This window comes from Hypanus sabinus, chromosome 23, assembly GCF_030144855.1.
Source record: "Hypanus sabinus isolate sHypSab1 chromosome 23, sHypSab1.hap1, whole genome shotgun sequence".
Classification (NCBI taxonomy): Eukaryota; Metazoa; Chordata; class Chondrichthyes; order Myliobatiformes; family Dasyatidae; genus Hypanus; species Hypanus sabinus.
The window spans coordinates 4,527,176-4,550,634 of NC_082728.1; the positions used below are offsets into that span (position 1 = coordinate 4,527,176).

Genomic DNA, 23,459 nt, shown 5'->3' on the forward strand with positions numbered 1-23,459 from the left:
AGGCCGAAATTCATCAAACATACTTTGTACGATAACCCTTTCATTCCCAGAATCATCCTTGTGAACCTCCTCTGAATCCTCTTCAATGCCAACACATCTTTTCTTAGATAAGGAGCCCAAAAGTGTTCACAGTATTCAAGGTGAGGCCTCACCAGTACCTTATAAAGCCTCAGCATCTCATCCCTGCTCTTGTATTCTAGACCTCTTAAAATAAATGCTAACATTGCATTTGCCTTCCTCACCACCGACTCAGCCTGCAGTTTAACCTTTAGAGTGTTATGCACAAGGACTCTCAAGTCCCTTTGCACCTCAGATTTTTAAATTTTCTTCTTGCTTAGAAAATACTCCACACTTTCATTTCTTCTACCAAAGTGCATGACCATGCATTTTCCAACATTGTATTTCATTTGCCACTTTCTTGCCCATTCTCCTAATCTGACTAAGTCTTTCTGCAGCCTACCTATTTCCTCAACACTACTTGCCTCTCCACCAATCTGCATATCATCTGCAAACTTGGCAAAGTCATCTACCCCATCATCTAAGTCATTGATATACAGCTTAAAAAGAAGTGGTCCCAACACTGACACCTGCAGAACACTACTAGTCACTGGCAGCTAACCAGAGAAGAGTCCTTTTATTCCCATTTGCTGCCTCCTACCAATCAGCCAATGCTCTAATCATGCCAGTAATTTTCCTGTAACACCCTGACCTCATGTGTGGCACCTCGTCAAAGTCCTACAGCATCCACTGCATCCCCTTTATCTATCCTACTTGTAATCTCCTCAAAGAATTCCAACAGGTTGTCAGGCAAGATTTTCCTTTAAGGAAGCCATGCTTACTTGTACTATCTTATCCTGTGTCACCAAGTACTCCATAACCTCATCCTTAACAATTGGCTCCAACATCTTCCCAACCACTGAGGTCAGGCTAACTGGTCTATAATTTCCTTTCTGCTGCCTTCCTCCTTTCTTAAAGAGTGGAGTGACGTTTGCAATTTTCCAGTCCTCTGGCACCATGCCAGACTCCAATGATTTTTGAAAGATCATTACTAATGCCTCCACAATCTCTACCATTACCTCTTTCAGAATGCTAGGGTGAGTTCATCTGGTCCAGGTGACTTCCATACCTTTAGGTCTTTCAGCTTTTTGAACACCTTCTTCCTTGTAATAGTAACTGTACTCACTTCTCTTCACTCACAGTCTTCAACACCTGGCACACTGCTAGTGTCTTCCACAGTGAAGATTGATGCAAGATACTCACTTAGTTCATCTGCCATCTCCTTCTCCCCCATTATTATTTCTCCAGCCTCATTTTCTAGCAGTCCTATATCAACTCTCATCCCACTTTTTAACATACTTGAAAAAAGCTTTTACTATCCACTTTGATATCATTTGCTAGCTTGCTTTCATATTTCATCTTGTCCCTCCTAATGATTCTTTTAGTTGCTCTCTGTAGGGTTTTAAAAACTTCCCAATCCTCTGTCTTCCCACTAATTTTTGCTTTGTTGTATGCCTCCTGTTTTGCTTTTACATTAGCTTTGACTTCTTCTGTCAGCCACGGTTGGACTATTTTGTCATTTGAATATATCTTTGTTTTTAGAGTACATCTATCCTGCACCTTCCTCATTTTTCCCAGAAACTCACACCATTGCTGCTCTGCTGTCAATCATGTCAACATCTCCTTCTAATTTACTTTGGCCAATTCCTCTCTCATCCCATTGTAATTTCCTTTACTCTACTGAAATACTGCTATGTCAGACTTTACTTTCTCTCTGATCAGATTTCAAATTGAACTCAGTCATATTGTGATCACTGCCTCCTAAGGGTTCTTTTACCTTAAGCTCCCCATTCACCTCTGGTTCATTACATAACACCCAATCCAGTATAGCTGATCCCCGAGTAGGCTCAATGACAAACTGCTGTAGAAAGCCATCTCTTAGACATTCAACAAATTCATTCTCTCGAGATCCATCACCAACCTGATTTTCCCAAATTACCTGCATGTTGAAATCTCCCATGACTATCATAACATTGCCCTTTTTACACGCCTTTTCTGTTTCCTCTAGCAATCTGTGGTCCACATCCCAGCTCCTGTTGGGAGGCCTGAATATAACTGCCATCAGGGTCCTTTTACCCTTGCAGTTTCTTAACTCAACCCCCAAGGATTCAACATCTTCCAATCATATGTCACACCTTTCTACTGATTTGATGCTCTTCTTTAAAAGCAGAGCCATGCCAACCCCTTCTGCCTATATTTGTATCCGTCAGATACAATGCGTAACTGATTAGGGTTTAGGGACAGGGATGTGGGGAGTTAGAGGTCAGATTAGGGTTTAGGGACGGGAATGTGGGGAGTTAGAGGTCAGACTAGGGTTTAGGGACAGGAATGTGGGGAGATAGAGGTCAGATTAGGGTTTAGGGACGGGGATGTGGGAGTTAGGGGTCAGATTAGGGTTTAGGGACAGGGATGAGGGGAGTTTGAGGTCAGATTAAGGTTTAGAGACAGGGATGTGGGGAGTTAGAGGTCAGATTAGGGTTTAGGGACAGGGATATGGGGAGTTAGAGGTCAGATTAGGGTTTAGGGACAGGGTTGTGGGGTTAGAGGTCAGATTAGGGTTTAGGGACAGGGTTGTGGGGAGTTAGAGGTCAGATTAGGGTTTAGGGACAGGGTTGTGGGGTTAGAGGTCAGATTAGGGTTTAGGGACAGGGATATGGGGAGTTTGAGGTCAGATCAGGGTTTAGGGACAGGGATGTGGGGAGTTAGAGGTCAGATTAGGGTTTAGGGACAGGGTTGTGGGGTTAGAGGTCAGATTAGGGTTTAGGGACAGGGATATGGGGAGTTTGAGGTCAGATTAGGGTTTAGGGACAGGGATGTGGGGAGTTAGGGGTCAGATTAGGGTTTAGGGACAGGATTGTGGGGAGTTATTGGTCAGATTTGGGTTTAGGGACAGGGATGTGGGGAGTTAGGGGTCAGATTAGGGTTTAGGGACAGGGTTGTGGGGAGTTATTGGTCATATTAGGGTTTAGGGACAGGGATGTGGGGAGTTGGAGGCCAGATTAGGGTTTAGGGACAGAGAGAGGTCAGATTAGGGTTTAGGGACAAGGATGTGGGGAGTTAGGGGTCAGATTGGGTTAGGGACAGGGATGTGGGGAGTTAGAGGTCAGATTAGGGTTTAGGGACAGGGATGTGGGGAGTTAGAGGCCAGATTAGGGTTTAGGGACAGGTATAGATCAGGCCTGTAGTCCATACTCAGTCCAGCGATGTGGGTGGGTTGTGAACGACATCCGATGTCCAGGCCTCCATTCTGCTCTTGAGGGACAAGCATTAGCGTGGCCTAATTTGGAGTATGCGTGCAATGGTGGTTACCTGTTTACAGAAAAGTTAGAACATGAAAACAAAGAAATAGGAGCAGGAGTAGGCCATCTGCTTTTCCCCCAAAACCTTTAATTCCCCTTTCCCTTCAGCGATAAGATTGAAAAAGTGCAGTTAAACTTTACAGGAATGTTGCGAGGTCTTGGGCACCTGAGTTACCGAGAAAGGCTGAATGTAGAACTCTGCAGCGCAGTACAGACCCTCCAGCACACAATGTTGTGCCGACCTTTTAATCCGTCTAACCCTTCCCCACCAAATAGCCCTCCATTTTTCCATCTCAGAGTTTCTTAAATGTCCATAATTTATTTGCCTCTCCCTCCACCTCTGACAGAGCATTCCACACACTCACCACTCTGTGTGAAAAAAACAGCCTCTGATATCCCTCCCTGTACTTTCTCCAGTCACCTTAAAATTCTGCCCACTCGTATTCACCTCTTCTGCCCTGGGAAAAAGTATCTGCCCATCCACTCGATCTACGCCTCTAATCATCTTGTAAACCTCTATCATCCCTCATCCTCCTTCACTCCAAAGAGAAAAAGTGTTGGGACTTTATTCCCTGGAGCGCAGGAGAATGAGGGAAGATTTGATGGAGATATACAAAATACTGGGTGGTATAGATAAGGGAAATGCAAGGCTTTTTCCACTGAGGTTAGATGAGACTAAATCTAGAGGTCATGGGTTAAGGGTGAAAGGTGAACATGAGGGGGAGCCTCTTCACTCAGAGGGTGGTGTGAGTGTGGACTGAGCTGCTAGTGGAAGTGGTGGATGTGGGTTCATTTTCACCATTTAATACTATTAAATAATAATTTATTTCTAAAGCACTCTTCATACAGACGATGTAGTTCAAAGTGTTTACAATGGGATAAAGTGCAAACATGAAAATAAAAGACAGAAAATTCTAGTTAAAGGCCAGGGTAAATAAATAGGTTTAGAGTTGGTGTTTAAAAGTGTCAAAGGAGTCTGCATCCCTTACAGTTTTAGGTACTGAGTTCCACAGTTTAGGAGCGTAGTTCAAAACTGCTGACCACCCAATTTTCTTATTGAAGATTAGTTTGGATGAGTGCATGGATGGAAGGGGTATGGAGCCTTAAGTCCAGGAGGAGGCTGAATAATGGTTTGGCATGGATTTGATGGGCTGAAGGGCCTGTTTCTTTGCTATCAAGCTCTATTACAATGACACACTGGACCTTGCCTTCAGAGGGCATTCCTTGTGTTGTTGAAACATACCAATTTGTCTCCCCTGATGCCTGTCAGTAAATGGGCAGTCAGTCAGTGTCATCAATGGTAAAGCAGATGCTTAACGAAAGAAGCCACACATGAGCCAAGTTAAAATCAATGCTGCTGTGATCCGGACGCAGTCTATTAGCGTGAAACTGCAAATAATATTGTTATTTCCCCCACGCACAACTCCAATTTTACACAGCAATGTAATCATTGCCAGAAACATTGGGTATAATAAAGCTGTCAGCCAAGGAGCTGTCTGGAAATCATTAATTCCAGTGGCAGGATGCTGCTGTGACATGTCAGCTTTCATGAACTGGACGGGGATCACCCAAAGGTGACATGTTGCTATGCCGAGACCATCTTCGAGGAGTGTGGCTTCCATCTACGATTCTCGCCTTGGTTACCCAATTCCATTCCGACACGTCAGTCCATGGCCTCTTCTGCTGCCTCAACGAGGCCACACTCAGGTTGGAGGATCAACACCTCATATTCCATCTGCATAGCCTCCAACCTGATGACACCAAGGTTGATATCTCCAACTTCCAGTAATTACTCCGTCCTCCCACTCCCTCTTTCTCCATTCACTATGCTGGTTCCCCTCTCAGCCCTTCCCTTCTCCTTACCTGCCCATCACCTCCCTCTGGAGCCCGTCCTCCTTCCTTTTCTCCCAGGGTCCACTCTCCTGTCCTATCAGATTCCTTCTTCTTCAGCCCTTTACCTCTTCCACCTATCGCCTCCCAGCTTCTAACTTCCCACCCCACTTCCCCCTCACCTGGTCTCAGGTATGGCCTGCCACTTACCCCTCTTACTCCAGTTTCTGCTCCCGACCTCTCCACTACCGGTGAACGGTCTCAACCCGAAACGGCAGCACTTTATTCCTCTCCACAGAAGCTGCCTGACCTGCTGAGTTCCTCCAGCATTTTGTGTGGGCTGTTCTGTTGTGTTTATTATATTTTCTATCCTTCCCCCCCCACCACCCCCAGCTCCCATTGGCCCCAGATCTCTCCTCACAGAAAGAACAGAACCGGCGGGCCTGCACCCCTCCCTCAAGGCCAGTGACTGGAAGCAAGCTGGGAAGGTGGAACGCAGTGTGCCCTAAGGCAGGATCGATTTGCTTTAAGGGATCTCTCAAGCTTGGAATTGGAATTGGTTTATCTTTGTCACAGTGAAAAGCTGGTCCTGCACACTGTTCACACAGATCAGATCATTACTCAGTGCATTGAGGTAGAACAATGACAGTGCAGAATTTACACACCAGATGCTGGAAATCCAGAGCAACACACAGAATTCTGGAGGAACTCAGCAGGTCAGTTCTGATGAAGGGTCTTGGCCTGAGACATCGACTGTTTATTCCCCTCCACAGAAGCTGCCTGACCTGCTGAGTTCCTCCAGCATCTAGTGTGTGTTGCTGAAAGCAGGGTAAGTGTACAAGATACCATCAGAGTGTCAGTAAACAAGAGAGTGAGAGATTATGACATGGTATACTGTGAGGCTCAAGAATCCATTTCATCATACGAGTCTGGTAACAGTGGTATGAAAGCTGCCTCTGGGCCTGGTGGGACGTGCTTTCAGGCTTTTGTATCTCCTGCCTGATGAGAGGGGGGAGGAGAGAGAATGTCCGGGGTGGGAGGGGTCTTTGACGATGCTGGCTGCTTTAACAAGGCAGCGAGAAATGTAGACAGAGGCCATGGAGGGGAGTGTGGTCCACAGCTCCCTGCTGATCCCTGGGTCACACGCAGAGCAGTTGCTGTACCAAGCTGTGATGAATCCAGGCAGGACGCATCTCCTTGGAGATGCCAGCAAATCGTTCACTTAGTAATGATTTCTGGAAAGAACAACGTGCTGTGATAATCGCGCAGCGTGTTTATGTTTGGACAAGCGGGGGTTGGAGGCAGAGTTAACAGGATGCACAGAACCTTTCGTAGTGGGAGCCTAACCACACTGAGGTTATCCCATACAGCGATTCATTACCCAGGTACAGGGAATGAGCACTCCGTGTGAAACCAACTCGGGAGGTAATTACAAACTGATTTCCAATCAAGGGGTTTGGGTTAGGTGGGTTAAAAGGAGACTTTGGGAGGTTCACTATCCTCTCAAGAGCACTTGGTTAGGTACACCTGCTCATCGATACAAGTATCTAATCAACCAATCACCTACAACAACTCAATGCATAAAGCATGCAGACACAGTCAAGAGGTTCAATTCTAAACATCAGAATGGGGAAGAAATGTGATCTAAGTGATTTTGACTGTGGAATGATTGTTGATGCCAGACGGGGTGATCTCCTGGGATTTTCATGCATAGCAATCTCCGGAGTTTACAGAGGATGGTGCGAGAAACAAAAAACATCCAGTGAGCGGTAGTTCTGTGGGTGAAGACGCCTTGTTAGTGAGAGAGGCCAGAGGAGAATGGTCAGACGGGTTCAAGCTGACAGTAACTCAAATAACCACACGTTACAACAGTGGTGTGCAGCAGAGCATCTCTGAACGCACAACACGTTGAACGGTGAAGTGGAAGGGCTACAGCTGAAGAGACCACTCCTGCACCTAATATAGTGGTTACCCAGTGCAGAACTGTGTAAATTAGAACCAGGAGTCGACTCTCAATTAGACTTACAGGGTCAGGGATCAGAAACGAGTCCTTGCTGACTGGTGCCGTTGGCCCATATCGCCATAACCCTTTCCTACCCGTCTACCTGTCCGAGTACCTTTTCAACATGGTTATTCTACTTGCCTCAACCACCTCCTTTCGCACTTCATTCCATATCCCGCCCACACGCTGAGAGAAAAGGTTGATCCTCAGGTCCCCTTTAAATCTTAAAGAAAAATTTTACTTGTCACAAGTACATCGAACTGAACAATGAAATTGCGCTCGCAACCAACGCTGTCCGAGGACGAGCTGGGCTTGTGTCACCATGCCTCACGTACCAACATAACACGCTCACAATTGAATTGTGATCACAATCGTTGGCACTGTAAAATGTTACACAACTGTGCTGCCCCTGTCTCTCTCTCTCACCTCTCCACAGTCACCTTCAGCCAATTGTGTTCTCTCAGCTTTTCAGGCCCTCTGGACTTTGTGCAGTCATCTTATCTCTGTCCTTTACATCATCATCATCACTTACTGTGTCCTATGACATCATCATCATGTGCCGTGTTGTATGATGTCAGTGATCATGGTTGCTTTCGGCAAATTTTTCTGTAGAAGTTGTTTGCCAGTGCTTTCTTCCAGGCAGTGTTTTTACTAGACAGGTGGGCCATTATCAATACTCTTCAGAGATTGTCTGCCTGGCGTCAGTGGTCGCATAACCAGGACTTGTGATCTGCACTGGCTGCTCATACGACCATCCATCACCTGCTGCCATGGTGACACGTGACCCTGTTTGGGGAGGGGGGTTAAGCAGGTGCTACAACTTGTCCAGGGGTGACCTGCAGGCGGGCAGAGAGATGGAGTGTCTTACACCTCCTTTGGTAGAGACGTATCTCCAACCCGTCACCCAGGCTCTGTAACAGTTTCTAACATCTTCCCAGTGACAGATGTTACCAGTCTGCCCTTTTCTACTTTACTGCGTCCTCCCTTTCTAGAATAAAGGCATTACCTTATCAGAATGGTGGGAGCAAGACACATGGTGAAACTGCGATAGATGCTTCTGGAGAGTTATATGTAGAACAGCAGATCTCGAAGAGTGAGGAACAGGTTGGGAAAATATTGATGGGTTAGGATAGTTTATACATAAAATAACATCCCTGGGAGTCAGTTACAGGCCGCAATCTATCAAAGGTTTTGGGGATTTATATATTGAACACCTGGGATTGTACTTGAGGTTGGAATCTAATTGAATGCTTTTCAGGTTTATACATTGAATAGTGGACGTCTTGATCTCTCACCCTCTCTCTGGTGTACAAATCTCACTCGCTCTGGTGTTTAAATCCCAGTTTCTCTCTGGTATACAAATCTCACTCTCTCTCACTGGTGTACAAATCTCACCCTCATTCTGGTATACAAATCCCACCCTCTCTCTGGAGTCCAAATCCCACCCTCTCTCTGGAGTCCAAATCCCACCCTCTCTCTGGAGTCCAAATCCCACCCTCTCTCTGGAGTCCAAATCCCACCCTCTCTCTGGAGTCCAAATCCCACTCTCTATCTGGTGTACAAATCTCACTCTCTCTGCTGTCCAAATCCCACCCTCTCTCTGGTTTACAAATCCCTCTCTCTCTCGTGAACAAATCCCACTCTCTCTGATGTACAAATCCCACACTCTGGGTGTACAAATCCCACCCTCACTCAGGTGTACAAATCCCTACCTCTCTGGTTAACAAATCCCACTCTCTCTGGTGTACAAATCCCTCCCTCTCTCTCTGGTGTACAAATCTCACCCTCATTCTGGTATATAAATCCCACTCTCTCTGGTGTACAAATCCCACTCTCTCTGCTGTACTAATCCCACCCCCTCTAGTAAACAGATTCCACCCTCTCTCTGGTTTACAAATCCCTCTCTCTCTCGTTAACAAATCCCACTCTCTCTAATGTACAAATCCCACTCTCTCTGGTGTACAAATCCCACCCTCACTGAGGTGTACAAATCCCTACCTCTCTAGTTAACAAATCCCACTCTCTCTGGTGTACAAATCCCTCCCTCTCTCTCTGGTGTACAAATCTCACCCTCATTCTGGTATATAAATCCCACTCTCTCTGGTGTACAAATCCCACTCTCTCTGCTGTACTAATCCCACCCCCTCTAGTTCACAGATTCCACCCTCTCTCTGGTTTACAAATCCCTCTCTCTCTCGTTAACAAATCCCACTCTCTCTAATGTACAAATCCCACTCTCTCTGGTGTACAAATCCCACCCTCACTGAGGTGTACAAATCCCTACCTCTCTAGTTAACAAATCCCACTCTCTCTGGTGTACAAATCCCTCTCTCTCTCTGTACAAATCTCACCCTCTTTCTGGTGTACAAATCCCACCCTCTCGCTGCTGTACAAATCCCACCCTCTCTCTGGAGTCCAAATCCCACCCTCTCGCTGCTGTACAAATCCCACCCTCTCTCTGGAGTCCAAATCCCACCCTCTATCTGGTATACAAATCCCACCCTCTCTATGGTGTACAAATCTCACTCTCTCTCGTGTACAAATCCCACTCTCTCTATGGTGTACAAATCCCACTCTCTCTGCTGTCCAAATCCCATCCTCTCTCTGCTTTACAAATCCCTCTCTCTCTCTCGTGAACAAATCCCACTCTCTCTGATGTACAAATCCCACCCTCACTCAGGTGTACAAATCCAACTTTCTCTGGTGTACAAATCCGACCCTCTCTAGCGTACAAATCCCACCATCTCTGGCGTATAAATCCCACTCTCTCTCATGTACAAATCCCACCCTCTCTCTGCTGCAAAATTTCACCCCCTCTCTGGTGTACAAATCCCTCCCTCTCTCTGGTGTCCAAACCCCACTCACTCTCTGGTGTTCAAATCCCACTCACTCTCTGGTGTACAATTCTCACTCTATCTGGTGTAAAAATCCCACACTCTCTCTGGTGTACAAATCCCACCCTCTCTCTCATGTACGTCCCACTCTGTCACTCTCTCGTGTACAAATCTCACCCTCTCTCTGGTGTACAAATCCCACCCTCTCGCTGGTGTACAAATCCCATCCTCTCGCTGGTGTACAAATCTCACTTTCTGGTGTACAAAACTCACTCTCTCTCTGATGTATAACTCCCACCCTCTCTCTCTGGAGTACAAATCTCTCTCTCTCTTTCTGGTGTACAAATCTCACTCTATCTGGTGTACAAATCCCTCCCTAGCGGTGTACAAATCTCACCCTCTATCTGGTGTACAAATCCCACCTTCTCTGGTGTAAAAATCCCACCCTCTCTGGTGTACAAATCCCACTTTCTCAGGTGTACAAAACACACCCGCTCTCTCTCGTGTACAAATCTCACTCTGTCTCGTGTACAAATCCCACCCACTCTGTGGTGTACAAATCCCACTCTCTCTGGTGTTCAAATCCCACTCACTGTCTGGTGTACAAATCTCACTCTCTCTGGTGTACAAATCCCACACTCTCTCTGGTGTACAAATCTCACCCTCCCTCTGGTGTACAAATCCCACCCTCACGCTGGTGTACAAATCTCACTCTTTCTGGTGTACAAATCTCACTCTCTCTCTCTGGTGTACAAATCCCACCCTCTCTGTGGTGTATAAATCCCACCCTGTCTCTCGTGTACAAATCCCTCTGTCTCTCTCTGGTGTACAATTCTGACCCTCTCTCTGGTGCACAAAGCTCACTCTCTCTGGTGTACAAAGCCCACTCACTCTCTGGTGGACAAGGCTCTCTATCTCTTTCTGGTGCACAAATCTCACTCGCTCTGGTGTTTAAATCCCAGTCTCTCTCTAGTGTACAAATCCCTCGCTCTGTCTGGTGTACAATTCATACCCTCTCTATGGTATACAAATCTCACCCTCACTCTGGTGTACAAATCTGACCCTCTCTCTGCTGTACAAAGCTCAATCTCTTTCTCTGGTGTAAAAATCTCAGTCGCTCTGGTGTTTAAATCCCAGTCTCTCTCTCTGGTGTACAAATCTGACCCTCTCTGGTGTACAAATCCCACACTGTCTCTGGTGTACAAATATCACCCTCCCTCTGGTGTACAAATCCCACCCTCTCGCTGGTGTACAAATCTCACTCTTTCTGGTGTACAAATCTCACTCTCTCTGCTGCACAAATCCCACCCTCTCTCTGGAGTACAAATCTCTCTCTCACTCTGGTGTACAAACCTTCACTCTCTCTCTGATGTATAGCTCACTCTCTCTGGAGTACAAATCCCACCCTCTCTAGCGTACAAATCCCACCATCTCTGGCGTATAAATACCACTCTCTCACATGTACAAATCCCACTCTCTCTGCTGTACAAATCCCTCCCTCTCTCTGCTACACAAATCTCACCCCCTCTCTGGTGTACAAATCCCACCTTCTCTCTGGTGTCCAAACCCCACTCACTCTCTGGTGTTCAAATCCCACTCACTCTCTGGTGTACAAATCTCTAGCTGGTGTAAAAATCCCACACTCTCTCTGGTGTACAAATCCCACCCTCTCTCTCATGTACAAGTCCCACTCTCTCACTCTCTAGTGTACAAATCTCACCCTCACAGTGTACAAATCCCACCTTCTCTCTGGTGTACAAATCCCACCCACTCTGGTATACAAATCTCACTCTCTCTCTCTGGTGTACAAATCCCACCCACTCTGGTATACAAATCTCACTCTCTGTCTCTGGTGTACAAATCCCACCCTCTCTCTCGTGTACAAATCCCACCCACTCTGTGGTGTACAAATCCCACCCTCTCTCTCATGTACAAATCCCTCTCTCTCTCTCTGGTGCACAAAGCTCACTCTCTCCGGTGTACAAAGCCCACTCACTCTCTGATGGACGAGGCTCTCTCTCTCTTTCTGGTGCACAAATCTCACTCGCTCTGGTGTTTAAATCCCAGTCTCTCTCTAGTGTACAAATCCCTCGCTCTCTCTGGTGTACAATTCATACCCTCTCTCTGGTATACAAATCTCACCCTCACTCTGGTGTACAAATCAGACCCTCTCTCTGGTGTACAAAGCTCAATCTCTTTCTCTGGTGTAAAAATCTCAGTCGCTCTGGTGTTTAAATCCCAGTCTCTCTCTGGTGTACAAATCCCGCCCTCTCTCTGGTGTACAAATCCCACACTCTCTCTGGTGTACAAATCTCACTGTTTCTGGTGTACAAATCTCACTCTCTCTCTCTGGTGTACAAATCTCTCTCTCACTGGTGTACAAACCTTCACTCTCTCTCTGATGTATAACTCCCACCCTCTCTCTGGTGTACAAATCTCACTCTCTCTGGTGTACAAATCCCACCCTCTCTCTGGTGTACAAATCTCACCCTCCCTCTGGTGTACAAATCCCACCCTCTCTGTGGTGTACAAATCCCACCCTCTCTGTGGTGTACAAATCCCACCCTGTCTCTCGTTTACAAATCCTTCTCTCTCTCTCTGACATACAATTCTGACCCTTTCTCTGGTGCACAAAGCTCTCTCTCTCTGGTGTACAAATCCCACCCTCTCTGTGATGTACAAATCCCACCCTGTCTCTCGTGTACAAGTCCCTCTGTCTCTCTCTGGTGTACAATTCTGACCCTCTCTCTGGTGCACAAAGCTCACTCTCTCTGGTGTACAAAGCCCACTCACTCTCTGATGTACAAGGCTCTCTCTCTCTTTCTGGAGCACAAATCTCACTCGCTCTGGTGTTTAAATCCCAGTCTCTCTCTAGTGTACAAATCCCTCGCTCTCTCTGGTGTACAATTCATACCCTCTCTCTGGCATACAAATCCCTCACTCTCTCTGGTGTACAATTCATACCCTCTCTCTGGTGTACAAATCCCACCCTCTCGCTGGTGTACAAATCTCACTCTTTCTGGTGTACAAATCTCACACTCTCTCTCTGTGGTGTACTAATCTCTCTCTCTGGTGTACAAATCCCACCCTCTCTGTGGTGTTCAAATCCCACCCTCCCTGTGGTGTACAAATCCCACCCTGTCTCTCGTGTACAAATCCCTTTCTCTCTCTATGACGTACAATTCTGACCCTCTCTCTGGTGTACAAAGCCCACTCACTCTCTGGTGTACAATGCTCTCTCTGTCTTTCTGGTGCACAAATCTCACTCGCTCTGGTGTTTAAATCCCAGTCTCTCTCTAGTGTACAAATCCCTCGCTCTCTCTGGTGTACAATTCATACCCTCTCTCTGGTATACAAATCCCACCCACTCTCTGGTGTACAAATCCCTCCCACTCGCTGGTGTACAAATCTGACCCTCTCTCTGGTGTACAAAGCTCAATCTCTTTCTCTGGTGTAAAAATCTCAGTCGCTCTGGTGTTTAAATCCCAGTCTCTCTCTGGTGTGCAAATCTCACCCTCCCTCTGGTGTACAAATCCCACCCTCTCGCTGGTGTACAATTCTCACTGTTTCTGGTGTGCAAATCTCACTCTCTCTCTGGTGTACAAACCTTCACTCTCTCTCTGATGTATAACTCCCACCCTCTCTCTGGTGTACAAATCTCACTCTCTCTGGTGTACAAATCCCACACTCTCTCTGGTGTGCAAATCTCACCCTCCCTCTGGTGTACAAATCCCACCCTCTCGCTGGTGTACAAATCTCACTCTCTCTCTCTCTCTGGTGTACAAATCTCTCTCTCACTCTGGTGTACAAACCTTCACTCTCTCTCTGATGTATAACTCCCACCCTCTCTCTGGTGTGCAAATCTCACACTCTCTGGTGTACAAATCCCACACTCTCTCTGGTGTACAAATCCCACCCTCTCGCTGGTATACAAATCTCACTCATTCTGGTGTACAAATCTCACTCTCTCTCTCTGTGGTGTACAAATCTCTCTCTCTCTGGTGTACAAATCCCACCCTCTCTGTGGTGTACAAATCCCACTCTCCCTGTGGTGTACAAATCCCACCCTGTCTCTCGTGTACAAATCCCTCTCTCTCTCTCTCTGACGTACCATTCTGACCCTCTGGTGCACAAAGCTCACTCTCTCTGGTGTACAAAGCCCACTCACTCTCTGGTGTACAATGCTCTCTCTGTCTTTCTGGTGCACAAATCTCACTCGCTCTGGTGTTTAAATCCCAGTCTCTCTCTGGTGTGCAAATCCCGCCCTCTCTCTGGTGTACAAATCCCACACTGTCTCTCGTGTACAAATCCCACCCTCTCGCTGGGGTACAAATCTCACTGTTTCTGGTGTACAAATCTCACTCTCTCTCTGGTGTACAAATCTCTCTCTCACTCTGCTGTACAAACCTTCACTCTCTCTCATGTATAACTCCCACCCTCTCTCTGGTGTACAAACCTCACCTCTCTGTTGTACAAATCCCACTCTCTCTGGTGTATAAATCCCACCCTCTCTGGCATACAAATCCCACCCACTCTCTGGTGTACAAATCCCACTCTCTCTCTCATGTACAAATCCCACCCTCTCTCTGCTGCACAAATCTCACCCTCTCTCTGGAGTACAAATCTCACCCTCTCTCTGGTGTACAAATCTCAACCTCTCCCTGGTGTAAAAAGCCCATCCTCTCTGGTGCACAAATCCCACCTCTCTGGTGCACAAATCCCACTCTCTCTGGTGTACAAATCACACTCGCTCTGGTGTACAAATCCCACCTTCTCTCTGATGTATAACTCCCACCCTCTCTCTGGTGTACAAATCTCACTCTCTCTGGTGTACAAATCCCACCCTCTCTCTGGTGTACAAATCTCACCCTCCCTCTAGTGTACAAATCCCACCCTCACGCTGGTGTACAAATCTCACTCTCTCTCTGTGGTGTACAAATCCCACCCTCTCTGTGGTGTACAAATCCCACTCTGTCTCTCGTGTACAAATCCTTCTCTCTCTCTCTGACGTACAATTCTGACCCTTTCTCTGGTGCACAAAGCTCACTCTCTCTGGTGTACAATGCCCACTCACTCTCTGGTGTACAATGCTCTCTCTGTCTTTCTGGTGCACAAATCTCACTCGCTCTGGTGTTTAAATCCCAGTCTCTCTCTGGTGTGCAAATCCCGCCCTCTCTCTGGTGTACAAATCCCACACTCTGGTGTACAAATCCCACCCTCTCGCTGGTGTACAAATCTCACTGTTTCTGGTGTACAAATCTCACTCTCTCTCTCTGGTGTTCAAATCTCTCTCTCACTCTGCTGTACAAACCACTGTCTCTCATGTATAACTCCCACCCTCTCTCTGGTGTACAAACCTCACCTCTCTGGTGTACAAATCCCACCGACTCTCTGGTGTACAATTCCCACCCTCTCTGGTGTACAGATCCCACCTCTCTGGTGCTCAAATCCCACCTCTCTGGTGCACAAATCCCATCCTCTCTGGTGTATAAATCCCACCTCTCTGGTGCTCAAATCCCATTCTCTCTGGTGTACAAATCCCACCCTGACTCTGGCGTACAAATCCCACTCTCTCTGGTGTACAAATCACACTCGCTCTGGTGTACAAATCCCACCTTCTCTCTGATGTATAACTCCCACCCTCTCTCTGGTGTACAAATCTCACTCTCTCTGGTGTACAAATCCCGCCCTCTCTCTGGTGCACAAATCCCACTCTCTCTGGTGTACAAATCACACTCGCTCTGGTGTACAAATCCCACCTTCTCTCTGGTGTACAAATCCCACACTGTCTCTGGTGTACAAATCCCACCCTCTCGCTGGGGTACAAATCTCACTGTTTCTGGTGTACAAATCTCACTCTCTCTCTCTCTGGTGTACAAATCTCTCTCTCACTCTGCTGTACAAACCTTCACTCTCTCTCATGTATAACTCCCACCCTCTCAGGTGCTCAAATCCCATTCTCTCTGGTGTACAAATCCCACCCTGACTCTGGCGTACAAATTCCACCCACTCTGGTGTACAAATCTCAACCTCTCCCTGGTGTAAAAAGCCCATCCTCTCTGGTGTACAAATCCCACCTCTCTGGTGCACAAATCCCACTCTCTCTGGTGTACAAATCACACTCGCTCTGGTGTACAAATCCCACCTTCTCTCTGATGTATAACTCCCACCCTCTCTCTGGTGTACAAATCTCACTCTCTCTGGTGTACAAATCCCACCCTCTCTCTGGTGTACAAATCTCACCCTCCCTCTAGTGTACAAATCCCACCCTCACGCTGGTGTACAAATCTCACTCTTTCTGGTGTATAAATCTCACCCTCTCTCTGGTGTACAAATCCCTCCATCTCTCTGGTGTACAAATCCTACCCTCTCTCTGGTGTTCAAATCTCTCCCTCTGTGGTGTATAAATCCCACCCTCTCTCTGGTGTACAAATCCCACCCTCTCTGGTGTAGAATTCCCACTCTCTCTCTGTTGTACACATCGCACCCTCTCCCTGGTGTACACTCTGTCTGGTGTACAAGGCATAGATAGATTGGACCAGGATGCAGCCTGGATTAGAGAGCAGGTCTTATGAGGAAATGTTGAAAGAGCTAAGATTTTTCTGTTTGGAGTGAAAGAGGATGAGAGGTGACTCGATGGAGATATACTAGATAATAAGAGATATTGATAAAGTGGACATTTTCCAGGGCAGAGATGACTAATATGAGAGGGCTTCATTTTAAGTTTGTGAGAGAAAAGTACAGGGGAGATGTCAGAGCTAGATTTTTCACTCAGAGAGTGATGCGTGTGTGGAACACCCTGACATGATAGATACTTCAGGGACATTTAGGAGCAACACACGCACAGGGCTGGAATAACTCAGTATGTCAAGTTGCATCTGTGGAGGGGAATAAACAGTTGATGTTTCAGGCCAAGACCCTTCCTCAAGACTCCTAATGAATTTGTAATTCATCAGCAATTATTAATTCCTCTCCACGGATACTGCCTGACCTGCTGAGCTTCTCCAGGATTTTGTGTGAGTTGCTTTGGATTTCCAGCATCTGCAGAATCTCTGCTGTTTCAGGGTGTTTTAGAGAGACACCTCAATGACAGAAAAGTGGAGGCCATGTGAGAGGGAAGGGTTAGGTTGATCTTGGACTAGGTTAAAGAGATGGCTCAACATCATGGGCCGAAGAGCCTGCGTGGTTCTGTTTATGTTCTAGTTCTCCACAGAGGCTGCCTGACCCGCTGAGTGTTTCCAGTGTTTTCTGTTTTCATCTCAGACGCTGAGGCTGTGGTCCAAGTGTAGATTGATGGGAACAGACAAAACAACAGGTTAGCATGGATTAGATGGGCCGAAGGGTGCTGCGGTGCTCTCTTGCTCTGTGATTCTCTCTCCTGCATCCCCAGTTACTTTATTTCTGCTTTTCAATTACAAACTCCCATTGTCATTGTCTTTGCAGACGCCAGCAGACACTGGATGTTTTGCCATTCTCCTGACGTCGCGATGAATAATACAAATATTAATATTAATGCTGCCTCATTTATTTGGAGAATCAGAGATTATTAAAAATGGTTGTTACATTGAATGAAAGTAATGGGAAATCTCTCTGTTCGCATGCCTCCCGTCCTCTGCAGAATCACCCAATTATCGAGACTAAATCCTATCTTTGCAATATCTTCCCTTGTTCAATGCGGCAACTAATGCCGACATCTTGCTCAGTAATTCTGTCTGATTGGTGTCACAATGACAGCAAAGGCTTTTTGTTGCCGCTGCTGTTTGCCTCGGGGCCAAGGTTGTGGGGTGGGGGGAGGCAGAGGTCAGTCCCCCCCGCAGGCTGACACAGTAGTGTAGTGTTTACCCCAAAACTCTTCAGCGCCGGCAATCAAAGTCAGCGTTCCCTTCCTGCCCCACTCTGTAAGGAGCTTGTACATTTTCCCCACGACCGCGTGGGTTTCCGTATCAAAATCAGTGTCAGAATTGGGCATATGTCGTGAAATTTGTTGTTCTGTGACACCAGTACATGCAATACATAATTAGACTATATGTTATAATAAGAAACATTTCTTCTTTGAATTTATGGTATATCTAATGCCTTGCACTGTACAGGAACAAAAACAAATCACAAATATATATGCACATATATATTGGGTGTCGGGGTGGATACGTCTCTTCCAGAGTAGGTGTGAGGTGCTCCTTCCCTCCGCTAGCCTGCAGGTCACCCCTGGGCAAGGCTTAGCCCCCGATCAGGGTCACGATCAGGTGGTGGATGGTCCTATGAGCAGCCGGTCCTGGTTATGTGACCACCGATGCCAGGCAGACAATCTCTGAAGGGTATTGATAAAGACTGGGGTCACCCGTCTTGTAAAGACACTGCCCAGAAGGCAATGGCAAACCACTTCCATAGGAAAATCTGCCAAGACCATGATCGCCCATGTCATATGACATGGCACCTAATGATGATGTCATACGATCCAACACATAATGATGATGTCATATGATCCAACACATAATGATGACAATATTTGCATTATATAAATAAATAGTGCAAAAATGGTGAGGTAATTCCTCTGGGTGCTTCAGTTTCCTCCCATGTTCCAAAGCCAAGCAATACAGGTTAGGGTTGGTCAGCCGTGGGCATACTCCTTTGGTGCTGGAAGTATGACGACACTCGAGGGCTGCCCCCAGCCTATCCTCAGACTGTGTTGGTCATCGAAACAAAAACTATCCATTTAACCATACATTTTAATGTCCATGTGACACATTAATGATGGCCTAATTCAATTCAAGATTGTTTAATGTCATTTCCAGTACCCAAGTGTAAAGGAGAACAAGATAATTGTTAATTTGGATCTGAATCAGCACAAAAAAACACAAAGGGTAAAGAACACAGTAATAAAACACAATAAATATAAATACATAAGATAGTTTCTATACATAGATCGATTGTCTGTCCATAAAGTGAGGCTAGGCCGTACACAAGGTGACTGACAGGAAGTAATAAAGTAGTGGTGGGTTAGTGGGTGGAGGTGTTGATCAGACTCACTGCTTGGGGAAAGTGACTGTTTCTGAGTCTGGGAGTGGAGGGGTGGGTCAGTGGGTGGAGGTGTTGATCAGACTCACTGCTTGGGGAAAGTGACTGTTTCTGAGTCTGGGAGTGGAGGGGTGGGTCAGTGGGTGGAGGTGTTGATCAGCCTCACTGCTTGGGGAAAGTGACTGTTTCTGAGTCTGGGAGTGGAGGGGTGGGTCAGTGGGTGGAGGTGTTGATCAGCCTCACTGCTTGGGGAAAGTGACTGTTTCTGAGTCTGGGAGTGGAGGGGTGGGTCAGTGGGTGGAGGTGTTGATCAGCCTCACTGCTTGGGGAAAGTGACTGTTTCTGAGTCTGGGAGTGGAGGGGTGGGTCAGTGGGTGGAGGTGTTGATCAGCCTCACTGCTTGGGGAAAGTGACTGTTTCTGAGTCTGGGAGTGGAGGGGTGGGTCAGTGGGTGGAGGTGTTGATCAGCCTCACTGCTTGGGGAAAGTGACTGTTTCTGAGTCTGGGAGTGGAGGGGTGGGTCAGTGGGTGGAGGTGTTGATCAGCCTCACTGCTTGGGGAAAGTGACTGTTTCTGAGTCTGGGAGTGGAGGGGTGGGTCAGTGGGTGGAGGTGTTGATCAGACTCACTGCTTGGGGAAAGTGACTGTTTCTGAGTCTGGGAGTGGAGGGGTGGGTTAGTGGGTGGAGGTGTTGATCAGACTCACTGCTTGGGGAAAGTGACTGTTTCTGAGTCTGGGAGTGGAGGGGTGGGTCAGTGGGTGGAGGTGTTGATCAGACTCACTGCTTGGGGAAAGTGACTGTTTCTGAGTCTGGGAGTGGAGGGGTGGGTCAGTGGGTGGAGGTGTTGATCAGCCTCACTGCTTGGGGAAAGTGACTGTTTCTGAGTCTGGGAGTGGAGGGGTGGGTCAGTGGGTGGAGGTGTTGATCAGCCTCACTGCTTGGGGAAAGTGACTGTTTCTGAGTCTGGGAGTGGAGGGGTGGGTCAGTGGGTGGAGGTGTTGATCAGCCTCACTGCTTGGGGAAAGTGACTGTTTCTGAGTCTGGGAGTGGAGGGGTGGGTCAGTGGGTGGAGGTGTTGATCAGCCTCACTGCTTGGGGAAAGTGACTGTTTCTGAGTCTGGGTGGGTCAGTGGGTGGAGGTGTTGATCAGTCTCACTGCTTGGGGAAAGTGACTGTTTCTGAGTCTGGGAGTGGAGGGGTGGGTCAGTGGGTGGAGGTGTTGATCAGACTCACTGCTTGGGGAAAGTGACTGTTTCTGAGTCTGGGAGTGGAGGGGTGGGTCAGTGGGTGGAGGTGTTGATCAGCCTCACTGCTTGGGGAAAGTGACTGTTTCTGAGTCTGGGAGTGGAGGGGTGGGTCAGTGGGTGGAGGTGTTGATCAGCCTCACTGCTTGGGGAAAGTGACTGTTTCTGAGTCTGGGAGTGGAGGGGTGGGTCGGTGGGTGGAGGTGTTGATCAGCCTCACTGCTTGGGGAAAGTGACTGTTTCTGAGTCTGGGAGTGGAGGGGTGGGTCAGTGGGTGGAGGTGTTGATCAGCCTCACTGCTTGGGGAAAGTGACTGTTTCTGAGTATGGGAGTGGAGGGGTGGGTCAGTGGGTGGAGGTGTTGATCAGCCTCACTGCTTGGGGAAAGTGACTGTTTCTGAGTCTGGGAGTGGAGGGGTGGGTCAGTGGGTGGAGGTGTTGATCAACCTCACTGCTTGGGGAAAGTGACTGTTTCTGAGTCTGGGAGTGGAGGGGTGGGTCGGTGGGTGGAGGTGTTGATCAGACTCACTGCTTGGGGAAAGTGACTGTTTCTGAGTCTGGGAGTGGAGGGGTGGGTCAATGGCTGGAGGTGTTGATCAGCCTCACTGCTTGGGGAAAGTGACTGTTTCTGAGTCTGGGAGTGGAGGGGTGGGTCAGTGGGTGGAGGTGTTGATCAGCCTCACTGCTTGGGGAAAGTGACTGTTTCTGAGTCTGGGAGTGGAGGGGTGGGTCAGTGGGTGGAGGTGTTGATCAGCCTCACTGCTTGGGGAAAGTGACTGTTTCTGAGTCTGGGAGTGGAGGGGTGGGTCAGTGGGTGGAGGTGTTGATCAGCCTCACTGCTTGGGGAAAGTGACTGTTTCTGAGTCTGGGTGGGTCAGTGGGTGGAGGTGTTGATCAGCCTCACTGCTTGGGGAAAGTGACTGTTTCTGAGTCTGGGACTGGAGGGGTGGGTCAGTGGGTGGAGGTGTCGATCAGCCTCACTGCTTGGGGAAAGTGACTGTCTCTGAGTCTGGGACTGGAGGGGTGGGTCAGTGGGTGGAGGTGTTGATCAGCCTCACTGCTTGGGGAAAGTGACTGTTTCTGAGTCTGGGAGTGGAGGGGTGGGTCAGTGGGTGGAGGTGTTGATCAGCCTCACTGCTTGGGGAAAGTGACTGTTTCTGAGTCTGGGAGTGGAGGGGTGGGTCAGTGGGTGGAGGTGTTGATCAGCCTCACTGCTTGGGGAAAGTGACTGTTTCTGAGTCTGGGAGTGGAGGGGTGGGTCAGTGGGTGGAGGTGTTGATCAGACTCGCTGCTTGGGGAAAGTGACTGTTTCTGAGTCTGGGAGTGGAGGGGTGGGTCAGTGGGTGGAGGTGTTGATCAGACTCACTGCTTGGGGAAAGTGACTGTTTCTGAGTCTGGGAGTGGAGGGGTGGGTCAATGGCTGGAGGTGTTGATCAGCCTCACTGCTTGGGGAAAGTGACTGTTTCTGAGTCTGGGAGTGGAGGGGTGGGTCAGTGGGTGGAGGTGTTGATCAGCCTCACTGCTTGGGGAAAGTGACTGTTTCTGAGTCTGGGAGTGGAGGGGTGGGTCAGTGGGTGGAGGTGTTGATCAGCCTCACTGCTTGGGGAAAGTGACTGTTTCTGAGTCTGGGAGTGGAGGGGTGGGTCAGTGGGTGGAGGTGTCGATCAGCCTCACTGCTTGGGGAAAGTGACTGTCTCTGAGTCTGGGACTGGAGGGGTGGGTCAGTGGGTGGAGGTGTTGATCAGCCTCACTGCTTGGGGAAAGTGACTGTTTCTGAGTCTGGGAGTGGAGGGGTGGGTCAGTGGGTGGAGGTGTTGATCAGCCTCACTGCTTGGGGAAAGTGACTGTTTCTGAGTCTGGGAGTGGAGGGGTGGGTCAGTGGGTGGAGGTGTTGATCAGCCTCACTGCTTGGGGAAAGTGACTGTTTCTGAGTCTGGGAGTGGAGGGGTGGGTCAGTGGGTGGAGGTGTTGATCAGCCTCACTGCTTGGGGAAAGTGACTGTTTCTGAGTCTGGGAGTGGAGGGGTGGGTCAGTGGGTGGAGGTGTTGATCAGACTCGCTGCTTGGGGAAAGTGACTGTTTCTGAGTCTGGGAGTGGAGGGGTGGGTCAGTGGGTGGAGGTGTTGATCAGACTCACTGCTTGGGGAAAGTGACTGTTTCTGAGTCTGGGAGTGGAGGGGTGGGTCAATGGCTGGAGGTGTTGATCAGCCTCACTGCTTGGGGAAAGTGACTGTTTCTGAGTCTGGGAGTGGAGGGGTGGGTCAGTGGGTGGAGGTGTTGATCAGCCTCACTGCTTGGGGAAAGTGACTGTTTCTGAGTCTGGGAGTGGAGGGGTGGGTCAGTGGGTGGAGGTGTTGATCAGCCTCACTGCTTGGGGAAAGTGACTGTTTCTGAGTCTGGGAGTGGAGGGGTGGGTCAGTGGGTGGAGGTGTTGATCAGCCTCACTGCTTGGGGAAAGTGACTGTTTCTGTCTAGGAGTGGAGGGGTGGGTCAGTGGGTGGAGGTGTTGATCAGCCTCACTGCTTGGGGAAAGTGACTGTTTCTGAGTCTGGGAGTGGAGGGGTGGGTCAGTGGGTGGAGGTGGTGATCAGCCTCACTGCTTGGGGAAAGTGACTGTTTCTGAGTCTGGGAGTGGAGGGGTGGGTCAGTGGGTGGAGGTGTTGATCAGACTCACTGCTTGGGGAAAGGTACTGATTTTGGGTCTGGTGGTCCTGGTGTGGATGCTACGTAGCCTCCTCTCTGATGGGAGTGGGACAAACAGACCATGAGCAGGGTGGGTGGGATCCTTCAGGATGGTACTGATGTTTGTCTTTAATGTGGCAGGCTGGGAGAGGTGGAACCTCGAGGAGATGGAGCATCATGGAGGTCCAGTGGGGAGCGGCTGCTCCTTGTGGTTGAAGGGATAGTGATGTCCTGAGTAACTTACGAGTTGTGCAGCGCACGTGCGGACCGCATGCTGTGACGCAATCTGCAATGCATGGCGCAGCTGGCGGACACAAACGGAATTGCAACAGAGTGTGTTGTGTAACCCATCCCTGCCCAGTGCAGCACCCGAGGGGTTATAGCTGTAGTGATTTGAATGAGACTGCTCTGCCAGGTCGAGGTGTACGAACCCCGCCACGGTTTTGGGGAGGTGGGGGAGACGTGGATCTTCAATGTCTGTGGACCCTGTTTATCCT

General features: G+C 48.5%; 2 protein-coding genes across 3 annotated transcripts in view; both read left to right on the forward strand.

The window, feature by feature from the left end:
- Positions 1-23,459, forward strand: part of ca10a (carbonic anhydrase Xa) — a 269,702-nt gene that overhangs the window by 22,142 nt on the left and 224,101 nt on the right. The window lies entirely within an intron of this gene.
- LOC132379887 (uncharacterized) lies at positions 10,246-13,910 on the forward strand. Its single transcript, XM_059948185.1, has 2 exons — positions 10,246-12,394; positions 13,689-13,910. Exons 1-2 carry the CDS (start codon positions 11,482-11,484, stop codon positions 13,856-13,858), a joined length of 1,083 nt encoding a protein of 360 aa, XP_059804168.1. The 5' UTR covers positions 10,246-11,481; the 3' UTR covers positions 13,859-13,910.

Coding starts and splice junctions, on each gene's coding strand:
- LOC132379887 (XM_059948185.1), top strand. CDS start 11,482: ATGTACAAATCCCACTCTCTCTGCTGTACAAATCCCTCCCTCTCTCTG. Junction 12,395..13,688: donor GTGTACAAATCTCTCTCTCA/CTGGTGTACAAA, acceptor AAATCTCACTCT/CTCTGGTGTACAAATCCCAC.